The sequence below is a fragment of the Mandrillus leucophaeus genome, unplaced genomic scaffold, assembly GCF_000951045.1.
Source record: "Mandrillus leucophaeus isolate KB7577 unplaced genomic scaffold, Mleu.le_1.0 Scaffold599, whole genome shotgun sequence".
Lineage (NCBI taxonomy): Eukaryota > Metazoa > Chordata > Mammalia > Primates > Cercopithecidae > Mandrillus > Mandrillus leucophaeus.
Window position 1 is genome coordinate 2,276,390 of NW_012106463.1, and position 19,406 is coordinate 2,295,795.

At 44.6% G+C, this 19,406-nt stretch overlaps 1 protein-coding gene across 1 annotated transcript in view; it reads right to left on the reverse strand.

The window, feature by feature from the left end:
* Positions 1 to 8,472: 8,472 nt before the first annotated feature.
* Positions 8,473 to 19,406, reverse strand: part of SPON1 (spondin 1, extracellular matrix protein) — a 247,751-nt gene continuing 236,817 nt past the window's right edge. The window contains exons 9-14 of the mRNA XM_011999578.1: positions 18,649 to 18,831; positions 17,093 to 17,263; positions 16,846 to 17,013; positions 15,799 to 15,963; positions 13,563 to 13,826; positions 8,473 to 11,024 (exon numbers count right to left, since the gene is read on the reverse strand). Of these exons, the coding sequence (XP_011854968.1) occupies positions 10,861 to 11,024; positions 13,563 to 13,826; positions 15,799 to 15,963; positions 16,846 to 17,013; positions 17,093 to 17,263; positions 18,649 to 18,831 (1,115 nt within the window). The 3' untranslated portion in view covers positions 8,473 to 10,860. The remainder of the gene's footprint in view (positions 11,025 to 13,562; positions 13,827 to 15,798; positions 15,964 to 16,845; positions 17,014 to 17,092; positions 17,264 to 18,648; positions 18,832 to 19,406) is intronic.

The window sequence follows — 19,406 nt, forward strand, 5'->3', positions numbered from 1 at the left end:
CCACTCACTCTCCTTCTCCCTCCCCCTCCTCTTCCTCCTCCCCTCTCCCCTCCCCATCCTCTACCTTCCACCTCCCGTCCCCCTCCCCCTCCTCTTCCCCTCCTTTAGTAGAGACAAGGTCTTGCTCTGTTGCCCAGGTTGGAGTGCAGTGGCGCCATCTTGGCTCACTGCAACCTGCCTCAGGTTCAAAGTCATCCTCCCACTTAAGCCTCTTGAGTAGGTGGGAGTACAGAAGCGCATGCCACCACACCTGGCTAAAGTACTTTTTGTACTTTGTGTAGAGACAAGGTCTTGCCCTGTTGCCTAAGCTGGTCTCAAACTCCTGGACTCAAGCTGTCTGCCTGCCTCAGCCTCCCAAAGGGTTTGGATTATAGGCATGAGGCACTGCACCCAATCTCCATAACCATTTCTTCTGCTGTTGTTTAATCTGCTATGAATCCTATCCAGTGAATTTTCATTTTGAAAACTTTTTTTCAAAATTTTTTTTCCCCCTTGAAAAATTATATTTGGGTCTTTTTTATATATATTCTGCTTCTCTCCTCATTGTGTTCATGTATTCCTCTTAACCAGCCCCTCTCAACTGGTTTTGCACAACATTGAGCCCTGAATTAACACACAACAGATACGGCATTAGGGCTCAAGTTGCATCTAGATAATTTGCATTGTACCTTTGCCTCTAGAATGGTACAGCCATGTACCATTCTTGGGAAAATCAAGAAAATAGTCACTCAGATAACTTTCTGTGGGGCTCAGTTCTCTCATAGAACTGTGATTGAGAAAGACTGCTTTGAATATTTGAATGTGGTTATAACAGCTGTTTTAATGTCTTTGCTGATTCTATTGTTTGTATAATTTTTGGATTTGTTTCGACTGATTTTTCTCTAGTTACAGGTCGCATTTTTTCTGTTTTTTCACATGCCAAGTAAGTTTGGTTGGATGAAGGACATTGTGTATTTTATGTTGTTGGGTGTCTAGATTTTGTTGTCTTCTTTGTCGGGTTTCGTTCTGATAGTTAATTTACTAGCTGCACTTCAGTTTGATCCTTTCAAGACTTCTTTGAAAGCTAATGCAGCCTCAAGTAGCCTTTTTCCCAGGCTAGTTTAGCTCCACTACTAAAGTATGACTCTTTTGGGGTCTCTCTGCTGAATGCCCTGAATTATCAATTTGGCTTGTGGGAACCTGAAGAATTCCCAGCCCCATGTGAGCTCTATGGAACCATTCTATTCACAGCTCCTGGGTCATTCTTTGCCTAACCTCCTGGAGTTTTCATCCTAGACATATGTATCTTGATATTCAGCAAGGACTCATAGACTCTATGCATGTTTTTGGATCTCTTTTTATGTGTAGCTGTCTTCTCACCACAACTTGGTTCTGTGACTTCTAGTTGCTTCAGACTTCCTGTTCTTTAATGTCTCCTTTCAGCTCAGAGAAACATTTGTGTCCTACAGGGAATCCCCCATCCCCTCTACAGTCTGGAGTGTGCCTCCAGGCAGATGGCCAGTGCAGTGTTGAGGCTTACCCTACTTCTTTCCTTTCCATGAGGATTGTAGTCCTTTGCTGCCTGGTGTACAATGTCTGAAAACAGTTGTTTAACGTATTTAGTCCAGATTTTTTTTTTTTTTTTTTTTTTTGAGACAGAGTCTTGCTCTGTTGCCCAGGCTGGAGTGCAGTGGTGCAATCTCGGCTCACTGCAACCTCTGCCTCCTGGGTTCAAGCGATTCTCCTGTCTCAGCCTCCCAAATAGCTGGGATTACAGGCATGCGCCACCACACCTGGCTAATTTTTGTATTTTTACTAGAGACAGGGCTTCATCATGTTGGCCACTCTGGTCTTGAACTCCTGACCTCAGGTGATCCGCCCGCCTCGGCCTCCGAAAGTGCTGGGATTACAGGCGTGAACCACCGCATCAGGCTCGTCCAGTTTTTTTTTTTTTTTTTTCTGAGATGAAGTCGTGTTCTGTTGCCTAGGCTGGAGTGCAGTGGTGCGATCTTGGCTCACTGCAACCTCTGACTCCCAAGTTCAAGCAATTCTCCTGCCTCAGCCTCCTGAGTAAGTGGGATTACAGGCTCGCACCACCACGCCCAGGTAATTTTTGTATTTTTAGTAGAGACGGGGTTTCACCATGTTGGCCAGGCTGATTTCAAACTCCTGACCTCGTAATCTGCCTGCCTCAGCCTTCCAAAGTGCTGGGATTACAGGTGTGAGCCACTGTGCCCAGCCTAGTCCAGTTTTTAAATTGTCTAAGATAGGAGGGTAAATGTGGTTCTTGTTACTCCATCGTGATTGGAAGTGGAAGTCTTTCCCATTTGCCTTGTAGCTTTTTAAATCTCTCACTTGAAACTTTTCTTACAAAGAGTGGCCAGTCTCATGGAATGAATAGTCCTTGTCTGTGTGGCCATTTTTTCTCTATAATTGGGCGTTGGCAAGTTTTTTCATAAAGGACCAGATTGTTAGTCGTCTTGGGCTTTGCAGGCTGTATCTCTGTCCCAAGTACTCTAGCCTGCCGTTATAGCACTGAAGCAGCCATAAACAATGTCTAAGCGAATGAATGTGGGTGTGTTCCAATAAAACTTTGTGTATACTGATGTTTGTGTTTCATGTCATTGTCATATGTCATGAAATATGACTCGTTTTGCAATTATGAAAACCATTCTGTACAAAAACAGATGGTGGGATGGATTTGACCGACAGGCCATGGTTTGCCAGCCCTGCTTTATAGCACATTTAGCATTTGAGTGATTCTTTAGAATCTCTTAAGTCTCTTTATGTGGAAGTTCTTTCAGACAGCATTTCCTGAATGGATCGTCATGAATTTCTGTTCTAGGTGTTTTCTTCCTATATTGTTTGTTTAGAGATTTACAGTATCTCAGAGTTGGACATTATGCCTTTATTGACATACATTATGCCCTTATTATTTTATCATTTGACTTTTAAAATTTGATGTAACAGGGTTGTATATACTTAAAGTCTAGCTTGCTCCTCTTCTGTTTATCACCACTTGTTTTAATTCATTTTATTTCTTTTCCCATAGCTGTACGCTATATGTAATGATTCCATTTAACAGGTAAGTGGGAGCCAAGCATAATATCTCATGCCTGTAATCCCAGCACTTTGAGACAACAAGACACGTGGATTGCTTGAGACCAAGAGTTCAAGACCAGCCCAGGCAACATAGCCAGATCCTGTCTCTATAAAAAAAGTAAAAATAGTAAAAATAGAAATTAGCTGGGTATGGTGGCATATGCCTGTAGTCTCAGCTACTCTGGGGACTGAGGTGGGAGGAGCATTTTAGCCCAGGAAGTTTGAGGCAGCAGTAGAGCTATGATCCGATGATCAGCCTTATAGTGAGACCCCATCTCTTTATTTGTTTATTTATTTATTTATTTATTTTTTTAGATGGAGTTTCGCTCTGTTGTCCAGACTGGAGTGGAGTGACGCAATCTTGGCTCACTGCAGCCTCCGCCTCCTGGGTTCAAGTGATTCTCTTGCCTCAGACTCTTGAGTAGCCGGGATTACAGGCATGTGCCACCACAGCTGGCTAATTTTTCTATTTTTAGGAGAGATGAGGTTTCGCCATGTTGGCCAGGTTGGTCTTGAACTCCTGATCTCAGGTGATCCACCCGCCTCAGGCCTTCCAAAGTGCTGGCGGATCGTGAGATCAAGAGATTGAGACCATCCTGAATAACTGGCAGGTAAATAGATAACTGGCTGGTAAATAGAAGATGATAATCAAGTGGTCTGTTTCAAACACATCACTTAATCACTTAAGGGTATTTAACCAGTGACTGCTTCTAAAATTTCAAAGTGATTTTTAGCAAAAGGTATTTTAATTAAAAATACTTGACTGAGCATATAGTTTTTTGTGTGTGTTTTTTGTTTTTGTTTTTTTTTTGTGCACGGCAGTAATAGGCATTCTGGGGAAATGGATAAATGTGGAGATTTTCCTTTTTTTCAAATTACTCAGAGTCCAGTGCAGGAAGTTTTAGAGTGATACAAACAAATGCTGGGACCCACTTTCAAGGCAGAGTAGGAAAAGCATTCAAAAAGTGTTGTCAAGTCCTGCAGAAGGGATTGTAGCATATATTCCTCCTGGAAAATCTGAGGGAACTTCTTAATTAGAGTTGGTGTTTAAGCTGGAGCTTGATGGATTGGTAGGATTTGAGATGGAGAGGAGAGAAGAGTGAGGGTGGAAAGATGGGAAAGGCCCAGAGTTGGCAGAATGCAGGGTGTATTCTGGACTGGAACGTTGGCCTAAAAAGATTCTACATGCAATGGGAAAAAAATGATAAAGTAGACTGGGATCAGGTTGTAGAGGGCTTTAAATAGGATGACCCTTCTGTATATAATGGGAAACTGCCAAGGATTCTAAACAGGAGGTGCCTGAATCTAATCTAGTGGTAGCATAATGGCAGAGAAGTGCAAATTTGGCGGTCCTTTAGAGGTTGTTGGAATCATGGAATCTGTCCTCTTAGTATTATAAACGCAGTGGGGGCAGAATCATGTCTGTTGTGTTTATATTGCCTGGCATGTGCTGAAAAGCCATTTGATGAATGGATGATTTCAGAAAGAGAGACGATGAAAACCTGAACTGCAGTGACATGGGGAGGAGGAGACTGAACACTGGAAGGATATCCAAGTGGTGTTGGAGTCTTCAAAATACTGTCTGGGTGACCAGGAAGGTGGTGGTGCTATTAAAATAAGAAGTATAGGCAACTCCGTAGTGATAGAAACTTATGTGACAGTCCCATACAGGGTTAGTCCAGGAGGCATTTGGGAATGGGGTATGGGAATTGGAGGCCAAAAGAGGAGGCTAGGACTAGGAATGCAGATTTAGAATTTGTCTCTTTTGAGCTTAGTGATTGAGGAGATAAGAATGGGTAATATCCTCCAGGAAGAGTGTGTCTGAGGAGAGGGTCCAAGGGTAAAACTTTGGGGAAAACAAACATGGGAGGTAGAAGATTAAGAGGCAGCAAAAAGCCAAGAGAAGTAGCCAGAAACTGGAGAGAACCATGAGGCTGTTTTGTGAAGGAAGCCACGGAAGTGGTGGAAAGCATTGAGTGCTGTGCAGAGGATGGGAGAGTGAGAGGCTGCACTGGTCTTGTGCGGGTTGCTGATGATTTCCTTATATTTATTGCAGTCTTCTGGTTGAAGAAACCAGATGACAGTGAGTTGAGGTGTGATTGGAGGCTAAGGATGTGGAGGAAGTAAGTGTGGGCTATTTTGAGAAATTCTGTGGCAAAAGCAGGGCAAGATGGGGAAGTTATCTTGTTTTATGGGGTAGGAGGTTAGAGGAATAAGAATAAGCCACTGCAAGTTACTTAGTCACAGATATGGAGGTATACAGATCTGGAACTAGATATTAACACCTTTAGCGTCTGAGAGATTTAGAAACCTAGTTCGCAGGTTAGCATATGCCTTTCTGATGGGGGAGAATGGCGCAGTGCAGCTTCTCAAGACTATCTGCATTGTAGGGCCAGGTTAAAAGGTTGTTAGTCTCCAGTGTTGTGGACTGATACTTTGCTAAATGTTGTAAAAAATGAATTATTTGGAAAATAATCATTCTACTATATATCATGGCAGTGTCAAATTAAAAGTTTCTGAACACTTGCTTTCAGTTTCTTTATCATTTGTGGATGTTATCAGGCTGCAGGTCTTGATTTGGGCAGCACTAGTGTAGTGAGTGGGGAAGGGAGCAGGAGAGTCAAGTGTTTTTCACAGGTGGCTCTTTTGACTTCTTCTGTAGGCTAGTGATTCCAGATTAGGACCACTGAGGAACAGTTGCATTCCAACACTAGAAAAAGAGGAACGATGCTTATACCAATTCCAGGTGTTGTGAAGGAGTCAATAGACTTGGATAAGATGTTTTCACCCTTTTCTGTGAATACTTACAAATTATTTGAGGTAAAGAAAAATTGCATAAACATGCAACTGCTTAAAATATGAGAATTATTACCAATCAGTTATAAAGACGAGTATTTAGAACAGTATGAGAAAATGTTAATGAATGCTATCTAGTGTTAAGACGTTATGAATATTATGAATGTTAAGTGAAGACATTTCATTTTGCTCTGATAACTGTAAAATTATGCATGCATATTTTATTTGTCATGACATTTTCAGTTATAAGTGACAGAAGTGCAACCCAAACCAGCTTCACACAGTGCATGCATTTACTCATTTTTGAAGTGAGGGTTGGGTGGAATGCAGTTGGCTTTCAATGAGTCCTACAACAAGATACCATCAAGACCCACGTGTAAGAATTGTCTAAATTGTGGAGGTGGAGTAGAGGCGTCTGCTAGTATGAGAGAGCTTGTGTCGAAGCCTAAGGCCAGAAAAGGTAAAACAACTGGCCCCAACCCTCACAGGTACTCAGGTGCAGCAGTGGTTTGAACCTAGGTCCCCGGTGCTGAACCATGACACAACCTCTGCTCTCCACCCTACAGAGCGTGTGAAGCCTTCTGAACCAACCAGGTTTCTAAAGCAGGATGTCATTATTTAAATTTGACATTTTAGCATGGATCTTTTGCTTTCAGATTTCAAAGGATGTAAATTGAAGAATTAGCTTCATGCTAATTAGCATTCAGCTGCTATTTATAATTTGTTACTGCATCTCATTTTCAAAAGGGATTTATTTTTATTCTCCCTATGTTGGGCAATATGAAAAACAAAATGAATAATTCTCTTATTAAAACTGATGGCACCACATAACAAAATAGAGGAAATGACTGTGTCTTCCTTGAGTCTATGCTATAATTAGGGATTAAACATTAATGTTTAGGGTTTTTTTTTGTTTTGTTTTTTTTTTTTAAACAACAGAGTCTATATCGTTAGGGAATAAATATTTAGCTCCTTTGTAGCTGAACTTCCAAAGCTGAGCTCTTTTAATGGTCAGATTCCATTATAAACTGATGAGAGACCTTTCTACAGGTCTTTGAGCTTTCTGATTTTTTTTGAGACAGAGTCTTGCTATGTCATTCAGGCTGGAGTGCAGTGTTATGAACATGGCCCACAGCAGACTACCTCCTGGGTTCAGGTGATTCACCTCAGCTTCCAGTGTAGCTGGGACTATAGGCACGCACCACCACGCCTATTTATTTATGTATTTATTTATTTATTTTTGAGACCAGGTCTTGCTCTGTTGCCCAGGCTTGAGTGCGGTGGCACGACCTCGGCTCACTGCAACCTCCGCCTCCCTGGTTCAAGTGATTCACTTGCCACAGCCTCCCGAGTAGCTGGGACTACAGGCACACACCACCATGCTCAGCTGATTTTTGTATTTTTTGTAGAGACGGGGTTTCACCACGTTGGCCAAGCTAGTCTCAAACTCCTGACCTCAGGTGATCCACCGCCTCTGCCTCCCAAAGCCTGCTGGGATTACAGGCGTGAGCCACTGCGCCCAGACAATTCTTGTATTTTTTATATAGACAGGGTTTTGCCAGGTTGCCTTTTATTTAAAAAAAATAATTTTTCTTTTATTTAAAAAAATTATTTTTTTGGCTGGGCGCGCTAGCTCAAGCCTGTAATCCCAGCACTTTGGGAGGCCAAGGCAGACGAATCACCTGAGGTCGGGAATTTGAGACCAGACTGACCAACATTGGAGAAACCCTGTCTCTACTAAAAATACAAAAAATTAGCCAGGCGTGGTGGCACATGCCTGTAGTCCCAGCTACTCAGGAGACTGAGGCTGGAGAATTGCTTGAACCGGGGAGGCAGAGGTTGCAGTGAACCGAGATTGCGCCATTGTACTCCAGCCTGGGCAACAAGAGCAAAACTCCATCTCACAAAAAATTTTTATTTTTTAACTGTCATCTGAAATGTGGGTTAAACAGAAGTCACATAAATAATTTGAGAGTTTTTGTGTATTGATATTCATCTTAGTCCTTTTAATGTTGCTATAACAGTACCTTAGGCTGGGTAATTTATAAAGAAAAGAGGTTTATTTTATTTAGCTTATGGTCCTTCAGGCTAGGAAGTACCAGAAGCATGTTGCCAGCGTCTCTTCCGTTTCTGTTGAGGGCTTTTCATGGTGTGCCATAACATAGCGGGGAAGGTCAAAAGGGACATGGACGTGTTTGAAGAGGCAAAACCAAGGGGCATTCTAGCTTCGTAACAACCTACTCCCATGGGAACAATTCTGTGAGAACTAATTCAGTCTAGAGAGAGTTAGAACTCCTTCACTATAGTGGTACCAAGCCATTCATGAGGGAGATGCCTGCATGACCCAAACCCTTCCCACTAGGCCCACCTCCCAACGCAGCCACCTTGGGCATCAAATTTCAAACATGAGTTTTTGTGGGAATAAACTCAAGCCATAGTACATTTTAGCCATGCACTTGACCTATTTCTGGAGAGCTATAGTCATGTGAGAATGTATAATGTACCCTTACTTCCTGGAGGGAGTACATAGACTTTGAGTATCCCTAAAATGTGTTCAATACGCAAAGTTCAAATTCAAAACAGCACAAATAGTTATTTTTTTCAGTTCTGGGTCTGTAGAAGCCCAGGTTTATTCCCATTTGCTACAGCAGATTCCCTTCAAATAAAATGCACTGGCAAGGTGACCAGTGAGTGACCCAATGTCTGATTGGGAAATCTGTCTCTGAACTTCTTGCTGTTGAACCTAAAATGTGGATGTAAATTGGATCACAGCTGGTTTGGCATTGAAAAAAATATATACACAACAAACAATTACAACTTCTTTATATGGCAGTTTTTACTGGGTGTCTAATACTCTCTTTACTATCTCAAGTGGAAGTCCAAACAGATTTCATTTTTGTAGTAAAAAGTCTTTATTTCCAAAATGATTTGTTAGCCAGAAGAACTATAAACCACCTAACAAGACTTTGGTAAGAAAGAGACTTGATGCTTCTTATAAATTCCCCATTGCAAACAAAAAATAATGCAACAAGAGTCATGTTACCCATTCTTAACCATTAACCTGGTTTTAAGTCTCCCAAATCAGGATTTTACACGTACCCAACTGGGATCAAATAAGAACATGAGACACTGGGTGGCTTGTCCTTGGATTAGGAATCACCGTTTTAAGGAACTGTATCATGGGTTGAGAGTTATTTAGATAGCTTAGAAAAACATTGCAAAAGTGGGCACTTCTATATGAGGACTTTTTTTCCCCCCGAGTAGAAAATTAAATCTTGCGTTTCTTTATGCTTTTTTGGGGAGAAGGCAATTCATTTAAGGATTTAAAACATGTTGGAGACAAGTAGTTCCGAGATGTAATGTAATAATGGTCCCTCCAAGAACAAGGGAGCAAAAGCCCTATCTGTCATCTTTTATTGAAAATGGAGGAGGACAATATAAAGAACCTTCTGAACACTTACTTAGCTTAAAGACATGAAAGACCCAGTGAATTTTTATGGAACAGTCTCTCTTGTGTTAAAGAACATATGTTGTATTTGGAAATATCCTGATGTGTTTAATACAAATTCTTAGCGTATTCAGAGCATTGTATGTGTCTCACCAATGGCACACATTTGGATTAAGCAGTAATAAGGCCTATAAAAGAAATGAAACAATAGTTTTCAACAATAAATGCAGGAGGAAAAACTGCTGATGGACCCAACTGAGAAAATGTCCTTTTACACTATCCCTCAGTGGTCAGTCTCCCTGAATCTGGTGTGCTTATAATTGCTGGGAAGGCAGTGTAAACCTGTGGCCATTCCTATGCATGTTTGGGAGGACCACAGCCCTGGTGTGGAGCACTGACAGATTTGGCTTTCCACCAGAATTGCTTGCTCAGCTTAATCTTATAATATTCCTTTCTCTTAGATTTATTTTCTGTCTTGATAACCTTTTCTCTCTACATACAAAATTTCATGACTAAAATAACTTTAAAGTACAGAGAGAGATTGTATTTTGTTGAAGGAATGCCTTGCGGGGGGCTTTGGGCAGACTTAGCAAAATGCTTGTATAATAAAAATGTTTTCTTGCTAAAAACTGATTTGCAAACTTGAAAGTCTAGATGTGTATAGGAAGATTTTAAAATTCAGGCATGGGACTGCTAAAGAGACCAATTTTGCTTCCGTGGTCTTGGTTCCAGTAAGGATTTAGTACCTAAAAGTTCAGAAGGTTGGCTTCCTAGAAGAATTGTGCATACTCCTCCCAAACCCTAAAAGCAAGGGAAAAATACACTCTAAACTTACTCTTTATCTCAGGTGTAAAAACTAGTTACCTTACATTTAAATAAAGCAGCCATAATTTATTTTTTTGTGGGGGGCATCAGGAGCCAGTATCAGGGGTAAGATAAATGTATTCCGAATTTCTCAGTGGAAGAATAAAAGCCACCCAACATCAATTCTCCTCTTGAAGTCTACTGGCTCTGTTTTCCTCAGGAACTATTGATGACTGAGGCGACTTGAACAGAGACCTCAAGTTCCACTAAGAAGAGATGGGCAAACAATGGTTTCAGTGAACAGGCCAAAGATGAGAATGAGGGGAATCTGCTCTCTTCATCTGATTGAGAATGTTTCCTACCTGCCGTACCCTGGGACTCAGGCATAGAGTCACTTCCGGACATGGTTGCCTCTCCATGTGGAGGAGGTCAAGGTCTCTGTCCTGCCTGGCCAGGTGGAAGCTCCAGGGGGACATGTTTCAGTTTAGTACAAGGTGGCTGACACTACTCCCGTGCAGGAAGAGGGCTGGCTGGTGGTGAGGGTGCCCCACTCAGCCTGTACCCATCAAGAAGTATTCAGAAAGGATGTCCCTGGCATCCACAAGACTACTGGGCGAACCACACTGCAAAAATGAAAACTAGTGTACACAATTTAAATTGTCTTAAGCAAATAATCCAGCCATTGGTGATTCTGGAATCTAGAGTGCACCCCTGGGGAACTCGTACCCTTGCTAACAAGGATGAACGTTGCATGCTCTGATCTCCTTCTTGTCTTTGCAGCTGGTAAACTGGGAGCTTTTGAATCTCTTCTTTACAGTCATGTAACGTTCCTGAATTCCACCTCCGCACAGTTTGGTGCATTCTGACCAGGCTGTCCATGGGCGCATCCTACAACCTGAAAGCATGAGAATGCCTTGTTAGGCCTACAGAAACGGGACGGGACAGGAATGCTAAACTCTAGTAGAACTGTGAAATGTGGTTGTCTGGTCTCCTCCTCTGTTCAAGTATGTAATGATTTGGTTAGAGTCCTTATTAGGGACAGTTAGGTCATATGTGACTGATTGCAAAAAATGGCCACAAATGCTTCACGAATCTTCTCATCAAAAGGCAGACTCTGTTTCTCCACCTCTTGAATCTGGGCTTGATGACATGATTTGCTACGGCCAATGGGACATGAGCAAAAACAGGCCTAAAAGCTTCTACCATGTAAGCAAGCCTGGCTAGACCACTGGAGAGACCATGTGCAGACAGGCCTCAGCCATCTCATGAGGCCCCAGATATGCAGGTGAGGCTGGTCTGGCCCAATTGTGCCACCAGCTAGTAATAACCACATGAATGAGTCCAAACTAGACCCAAGAAGAACCATCCAGTAGACCCAGTTCACATCACTGATCCACAGAATCATGCTAAGTGGTGGTTTAAAAAGATTGTTTTGGGGTGACTTATGCAGCAGCCATGCAAGGAACACTAAACTGCTTTCTCTTATGCCTTATTCCCCAAGTACTTGGCTCCCAAATGCTAAGTATAGAGAAGTACAATTTTTGTTCTTCCTACTCAGCATAAACATGCTGCTCTCCAAGAAAACTTTCTTGACCCCCCGAGATTAATTAGATTTTTTGATTACTGCTTCCATAGCACTCTAGATTCCTCTCTTACAGAACCCATCACATTTATGGTTACACATGAGATATTTGCTAACCACACGACAGCTAAGAGTCATGGAGGAATGTATGGTACAGCTATGTACCTGGCACATAGTTGACTTTAATGAACGTTTGTTGATTGGCTAACTACCATGTAGAACAGAAACACTGATATGCAAACAGCTCCCTAATCATAAGGATCCCGAATGGTCAAGTAGCTCCTCATACTTTTTCCATTTCTCATCATCCTAGGTGGAGGTGGAACATCTTTAAAAAAAAGAACGGGACTTTAAAAGAAAAAGAAAATGCCTACCAGGGGCTTCGGTGCTGAAGAAGATGCCCATGTGAAAAAGTGAAGGTTAACGTGTACATCAAGTTTTCTGATTTTTAAAGTCCTGGAAATCTCTGAAGTTAAGCTGGAGTTTGGGGACCTACAGTCTTTTTCTTGGGTTACAAATAAAACCTATCTGGCCTCTGTGTGTGTTTTTGCCACCTCCAGATCACTCAGAACAGGTCTGATACAGTCACCCTTTTGATTAAAACCACCTACAGAGTCAAGTCCCAAATCCTTGGTGGGCCACTGGCCTTTTGTGGTCTGGTCCCCACCTTCCCAACCTGGTTTCCTGCCTGCCTTGTCGTTTGTGCTTCATCTGCATCCCATTTATCACTTGGACCTATCATGGTCTTTGGCATCTCTGTGCCTTTGTAATGACTATTCTTGCGGCCTGGAATGTACTTTTTTTTTTTTTTTTTTTTTTTGAGATGGGGTTTCACTGTTGTTGCCCAGGCTGGAGTGCAATGGCATGCTCTTGGCTCACTGCAACCTCTGCCTCCCCAGTTCGAGCGATTCTCCTGCTTCAGCCTCCCAAGCAGCTGGGATTACAGGTGTGTGCCACCATGCCCGGCTAATTTTTATATTTTTAGTAGAGATGGGGTTTCACCATGTTGGCCAGGCTGGTCTCAAACTTCTGACTGCAGGTGATCAGCCCACCTTGGCCTCCCAAAGTGCTGGGATTACAGCCATGAGCCACCGCACCCAGCCTGGAATACACTTTTCTAAGTGGCAAACTCTTCCAGGCTTTTCAAGACCTACTCTAGTTTTCCCTGCTTTAACATCTCCCTGAACTCCAGTCAATGTAAGATGCTCATTCCTCAGCTCCCTGAGCACTTGGTGCATTGTTCTATTAGTTATTTGGCAGCTTGGATCAATATTATTTGGGGAAATAAAACTCAAGGCTGACATGATACTGCTGCTAAATTTCTGGTTAGCCTTGCAAAGAAAATCAAAGTCTCAGGCCATGGCTGCCTTGTCTGAGCCAAACCCTTAAAATGGAAGATGTGTTCTGGGAGATTCTCAGGAACATTCCCTAAATGGCGAACAAGATTCCTTTGACACATCTGTATCATTTTCCCCCTTTGCAAGGAGTGAATGGGGTTGCTAAGTCATAACTGACTTTGAGCAAAGTTGGACACATTGGTTTTATATGTGTGTAAAAAAGAAGGAACTGTGTAATTCCTAAAGATTCTTTGCTTGAAAATTTATTTTTGTCAGGTAATTAGGTTGTCTAAATGTTCTTTGATAAAGGACCCTCCCACCGCCAATCTCCTTTATAAATTACGTTTGCTCAATATTTGGGAACAAACTTGGATCTGAAGAATCAAAATGTGGTCTGAAGACTCCAGAAAATGCAGACTCTCCCCGACTCTTTTTAAACAGGTCCAAGACTTAGCCCAGTGCAGAGCCCTGCCTGTCCTGGAGACCAGCCCAGGCCCACACTTGGGAGCCATACCTGGGAACTGCTCCCCTTCAGACTCTTCCTTCAGCTGCTCACTCCGCCGGCTCTCTCGGGCCTCCCTCCAGCGTAGCTTCTGGATGGATGGATTTCGAAGGCATTTCCGGATGCGGCACTTTTTTCGCTGCACAGTCTCTGGGCAGGGTGCACCTCCAAACTGAGGCTCCATTTGGATCATCCGGGTTCGAATCACGTGGCCTTTCCCACATGACTTGTTACATTCCGACCACTGGGACCACTCGGTGAGCTCACAGTCAATGGCTGGCAAGACACAGATGGGCATGAGTGTATCACATATCTGAAACAAGATATGGTCACACACTCCTTTGAACATCTCAACAAGCCTATGAGGAATGCAAAGCAGGTGCTGTGTCATGCCATTTTACAGAAGAAACTGAAGCTCCAAAGAGGCAGGCTGACTTCATCCAGCCCCTGTGGTTGGTAAGCAGCAGAGGCAGGATTGGTGCCAGGTCATCAACCATTCTGTGCTCCCTCTATGACTCAAGAAGGCTTTGGAGGACTTTCAAGATGTGTTCAGAGCCTCTTGCCCTGCTTTGTGAACTCCTAGAATATTGTCAGATCAGCCTCAAGTACAGAATAGCCTCCCACAGTCCCAGACTCACTGGTGATATTTTTCAGAGCAAGCCCAACAAGCCCCCTGCTGCTCTTTGGAGAGAACAAGTCAATAAGCTAAAGGTGGCTGACCCTTGTGGACCAATACCAGGGACATTTTGGTTCTCAGCCTGGCAGCTTTTCATTCCCAACATCATCCTGTGTTCTATCTATGGTGGTCTATGCAAAAAACACAGGAGCCAGAAATGGGACATTCAGTAGAGGGTCAGGAGCAAGGGGTGCTTCACGGTTTATCACAGTACGAGATCCAGTAAATTCTTACTAAGCCAGCATCTCATAAATGTGAAGGGAAAATAACACATCAGTTTCACTGTCAGGATGTGTCCCAGGGAGGCAAATTATTCCAAGCTCTCTGTTGGCCTTGCAAGGCCAAAGTCAGGGTGGACCTAGATGTCCTCATTTTGTTCAAGTTTCAGTTCTTTTATCCCCCCTGTGGAAGCTCAGGCAGCTTTCTTATCTGCAAAATGGGGATCATGGTATTTTTCTCATTAGGTTGTAAGGATTAAATGAGATGCTCCCAGCCCTGCAAGTGCTTCATAAATTTTCGTTTTCTTCCTTCCTTCAGTGGACCCTTTGGATATAAAACTTTCAAGTCAGGTACTCTCAGTCAGAAGGCTATGGGGCCCTAACTCTGGTGAGCTGGCCTGAACCATGGGCCAGTCTTAGTTACTGAAAATCCCTGGCTTTCTCTAGTGGATGGTCCAAGTTACCTCCACCTGTGGCTGAGTCTCCTAAAACAGCCCAGGAACTGGAGCGTGGGGTGGGGATTAAGGCCTATCCTTGCTATGTCCAGTGCTCACACTTTGGACCAATTTCTTGGTTTCATCCTCAGAGCAACCTAGGAAGTATTTCCTGCTACTTTACAGATGGGGAAACTGAGGAACAGAGGTGCTGAGTCATCGGCTGAAGGTTACTAGCTAGGGGAGGGAGGATGAAGGACTACAAGTGCATGCTGGAGGGGACCAGAGCCACAGCCAGTGTGCCTGCCCTTTCACCACCCAAAAGAGCAGCTCTTGGAAGACCAGCCAAGGAAACTGGCTTGCTCAGCTTGGAGATTAGTCCCATATAATACAAACAGCTGATCGCAGATATTTTGGAAAACAGGACTGGGAGTGGAGTGGGGTGGGGTGAGCTTTTGAGAACTTGGCTTGTTTTCTTGCTGGTTTTCGTACCAGTCTGCAGGAGTCATTGATTTAATGTCCAGCTTCTGGTCATGGGGAAATAAAATGGTCACAGGGAGAAGAATAGAATTAAAAAGCTTGGAAAATCCATGGGTCACGCAAGCCCATAATTGTTGGGGGAAAGGAGGGAAAGAACTAAGGTTTATTGAGCCTTGTGCTGTTTTTCATATGTGTCTCTCATTTACACTTCACAGCAACTTGAACTTTGGGTGTTATGTAGACGGTAGTGGGATTCTGACTTTACTAATGAAATTGACTGCAGTGTTTTAAGTAACTGCAAACACTGAAAGCCAAACCCCAAACTCCTCCCCAGCAAACCGTTTTATTCTAGGATCTAGCAGTATTAGCACTGGCTGATTCAGGGATCCCTGGACTCAGGAACATAGAAGTGATAGGCTTTGGGGAGCTCCAGGACTTACGGCATTCAGGGAGCATGCACTTCTCCACCTGCTCCAGATCCTCATTGCAGTCTCCAAGTTCCGCCAGAGACTTGAGCATCCGCTGTCGGGTTCGCATGCCTTTCCCGCAGGTCACGCTGCAGTCACTCCACTCGGACCATGGGGACAGCAAGCATGGGATGGTATCTAGATCAAGAACCGGGTTTGCCACTGAGAACAGGTTCTTTTGTTTTCTTTGATCTCCCTGGCCCCACAATGTCCCACACCCAGTCCCCTGCTTTGGCCCCTGGAATAAAGTGGAATTGGCCCATGGGTTCAAATAAGAGTGAATTCTATGGAGCAAGAGGTGGCTCAGCAGCCTACTGCTCTTCTTGTCACTCTCTTTTATCTACCCCCTCCTCCGCCCCACCCCGGTGGTTATGACATGAGGGTTGCAATATGACTACATAAGTCCCCACTGGAAATGCCACTGAAGATGTAGTAGGGTCTTCCTAGAGACAGATACATCCCACACTCACTAAGAATCAGGCACTAAAGAAGAGGCTCAGGGCTGCATTTTTGGACATTGTGGTCCTGAATTCCCTAGAGTGTGTATGTACTTGTGTGCCTGTATACATCTGTGTACTGATGTGTGGGTGGGCCCATATGCATTTGTGCACAGAGTAGGGGAGGTCATGCTTTATGGGATCAACGAAGTCCAATGTACAACAGGAGTGGGCTGGACCTGGGTAGTGTATGTCCCGCCTAAATGTGTTGCCCCTCCTCCCCACCACAGCAAGAAAGACACTCCTATAAAACACAGCTGCAGGTGAATTCTATCCAGAGGCCTCCCATTTGCCACCCCAGCATTGCTTAGAATGTCCCCCAATGGAGGTTACTCTCTCTGGTTCTGGTTGATGTCCACACACCTGTGGCTCTCATCTGGCTCCCAGCAGTGCCCGGCAAGGACCGTGGGCCATGCTTTCCTCCTGCTCAACCTCCGACCTTCATGGTGGTAATAGTGGATGCTATGGCCCTCCACGCCTGTCCCCGGTGGCCTCCTCCAAGCCCACCCCCGCTCCCACTCACGGCACTCGGGCATCATGCACTTCTCTGCCTGGGACGTCTCGGCCTTGCACATGGAGCCATCTGCGGGGCTCATCTTGATCATGCGGTGCCGCTTCTTCATGCCCATGCCGCAGGTGGCGCTGCATTCGTCCCACTCGCCCCACTCGGTCATCAGGCAGCTGCTGGGAGCTGGGGAGGCCGGCAGCATTGGAGTCGCACCTGCTGCCTCCCCGACCTGCTTGCCCGCCCGCCCGGGGCCCCCACTCACAGCACTCCTCGTTGACTGTGCACTTCTCCGTTTCCTCAGTGGGCAGCGTGCACACGGAGCCGTCCTCTGGGAACTGCTTCACGTACCTCTCCCGGGACCTCATGCCGGTCCCGCAGGAGATGCTGCAGGGCGACCAGGTGATCCACTCGGACATGGTGCAGGTGGAGCCGTCTGCAACATACCGAGTGCACGCTGCAGCAGTGGCGGCGGCGCCCGCCAGGCCGCGCGGCGGGAACTTCCCCCAGTGGGAATCAAGAGTTAGGCAGTTGAGGATGTCAGCATGCCTAAGAGGTCTAAATCCTTAAACCAGCAAAGTTCTCTAAGAGGAAATGCCTCTTTTCCAGGTGCATGGGACACTCAGAATTACTCCTTATCTCATGAAAATACTTTTGAAAGATGCTTGTATGGAAAGGAGGGTGTTTAAAAAATGTAAACACACACATATATCTAAGATAAGATATAATTTGATCCACATATAATTTAAGATAAATCATAATCCATTTGTATGAGGAACAGTCCCTCCCTGTGGAGGGGGAGGTTAAGGACCTCAGCTCCTCAGCTTAGACAGCTTCCCAGTCCCAGCCCCAAGAGAGCCTTCAATGTTGACAGGCCAGTCCCAGCTTTCCTCCCGCCTGTTTGTAGGAATGACTTGTCTATGGGAGGGTTTACTCCCCCTCAAAGTGCTTATTGTGGGCAAAACGAGCTAGCAATAAACCACCCTGAAAGTGCAGCGCTGGGAGAGGTATTTAAGAGCCTCCCTCTAGGCAGAACCAAGGAATTAATGACCTGCAAGGGATACGCTTGCTTTCTCTATCCTCAGCTTGGAAGTGGTTTTTTTCCCCTGCCATACACCAGTCCAGCCTATACATACCTTCCCATTGCCTTATTGCATCTGTAAGATCAGGGCATGAGTAGCGTAGATCTATCAGGCAGAGAAAGGGGTCATGGCTTGGGAAGCAGATAGCCGACCTTTGCACAGCAATCAGCTTAGTGCAATCTTGCAGCTTGAGCCATCATGATATAGGTGTTGCAAGATTATACTTAAAGCCTGACCTTTGCGCTGTTGCAAATAGAGAGACTGAGAATTTCTGCAATCAGCCCGAAGGTCCTGACACAAAGAAGTGAGAGTGCTCTGACTCACGCTGAGGTAGAACACAGATGAGGGGCCGTAAATGACAGAATTAGGGCAATGGATCTAGATTCAATCTGGGCTGATCTGTTAACAGATTCCTTAAGAAGAGATTGGAGTTAAGTCCCAGAAGCAGGCTATGTGTTGTCTGTAACTTGTCATAAGATGTATCTATGTTTGTTAGCTCTTCAGTAAAAGAAGGGGGGGTGGTCAGTCAATCTCAAGAATTCCTTTGATGTCATAAGAGAGGTTCTGTGTTCAGAGCCCTCAAGATACTGTTGCAGATAGGAGTCTGCCCAAGATGGACCCCACTGACATCTACTGTCAGGGTCCTTGTGCCCTCACCAGGGACACTGTCTGACAGCTGGGCAGACCCTCCCTTCCTGAACTCCTGCAAGCCCCTGGCTGGTCTGGGTTATCTCCTCACCTTCGTCACTGCAGCCAGGGCCCATGCAGGGCTGGAAGTCCTGGGTGTCGGGGCAGGGGACGCTGAGGTCCAGCTGTGCCTTCAGCATGCGCTGTCGCATCCTCTTGCCTTTGTCGCAGGTGGAGGAGCTGCAGGCGGACCATGGGGACCAGTTGGAGTAGATGCAGGTTTCAGGGGTGTCATCTGGAAAGAGTGTTTGACATGTTTTCCCTGGGAGCCTATGGGAGCTGCCACTGGCCCTCTCCCCATACTGGCTCATCTGGGAACAAGAAAAGCCATGCTGCCAGACTGGCCTCGGTGAGCCTGCGTGCTCCTGGGATGGAAGCAGCCATTCACTTCCCTTTAAAGATGACAGTTTAACATCTTGCAAATAAATATCTAAATGAGCAGAATGATTCTTATTATCCCTTCCTCTCAACACATGAACTTCTTCTCATTTTCAGTCCCTCATCTTGGCATTGTTTCCACACACATGCAGGCTCATTGTAGGCCATTTTGAAAAGCTCAAGGCTTGCTTTCATGCCATGGCTTCATCTTCCCAATGATCCCATACACAGTTGTCATGGTAAGAATAAAAGCAGCCGCTATTCATTGAGTACTTATCATGTACTAGCACCATTCTAAGAGCCTTACATGTTTAATCCCATTTAATTCTCACAAGTGCATGAAGCAGGTTCTTTTATCATCCCCATTTGACTGTCAAGGAAACTGAGACAGAAAGGTTAGCTTCTTGCCCAAGATCACATGTCTACTGAGAG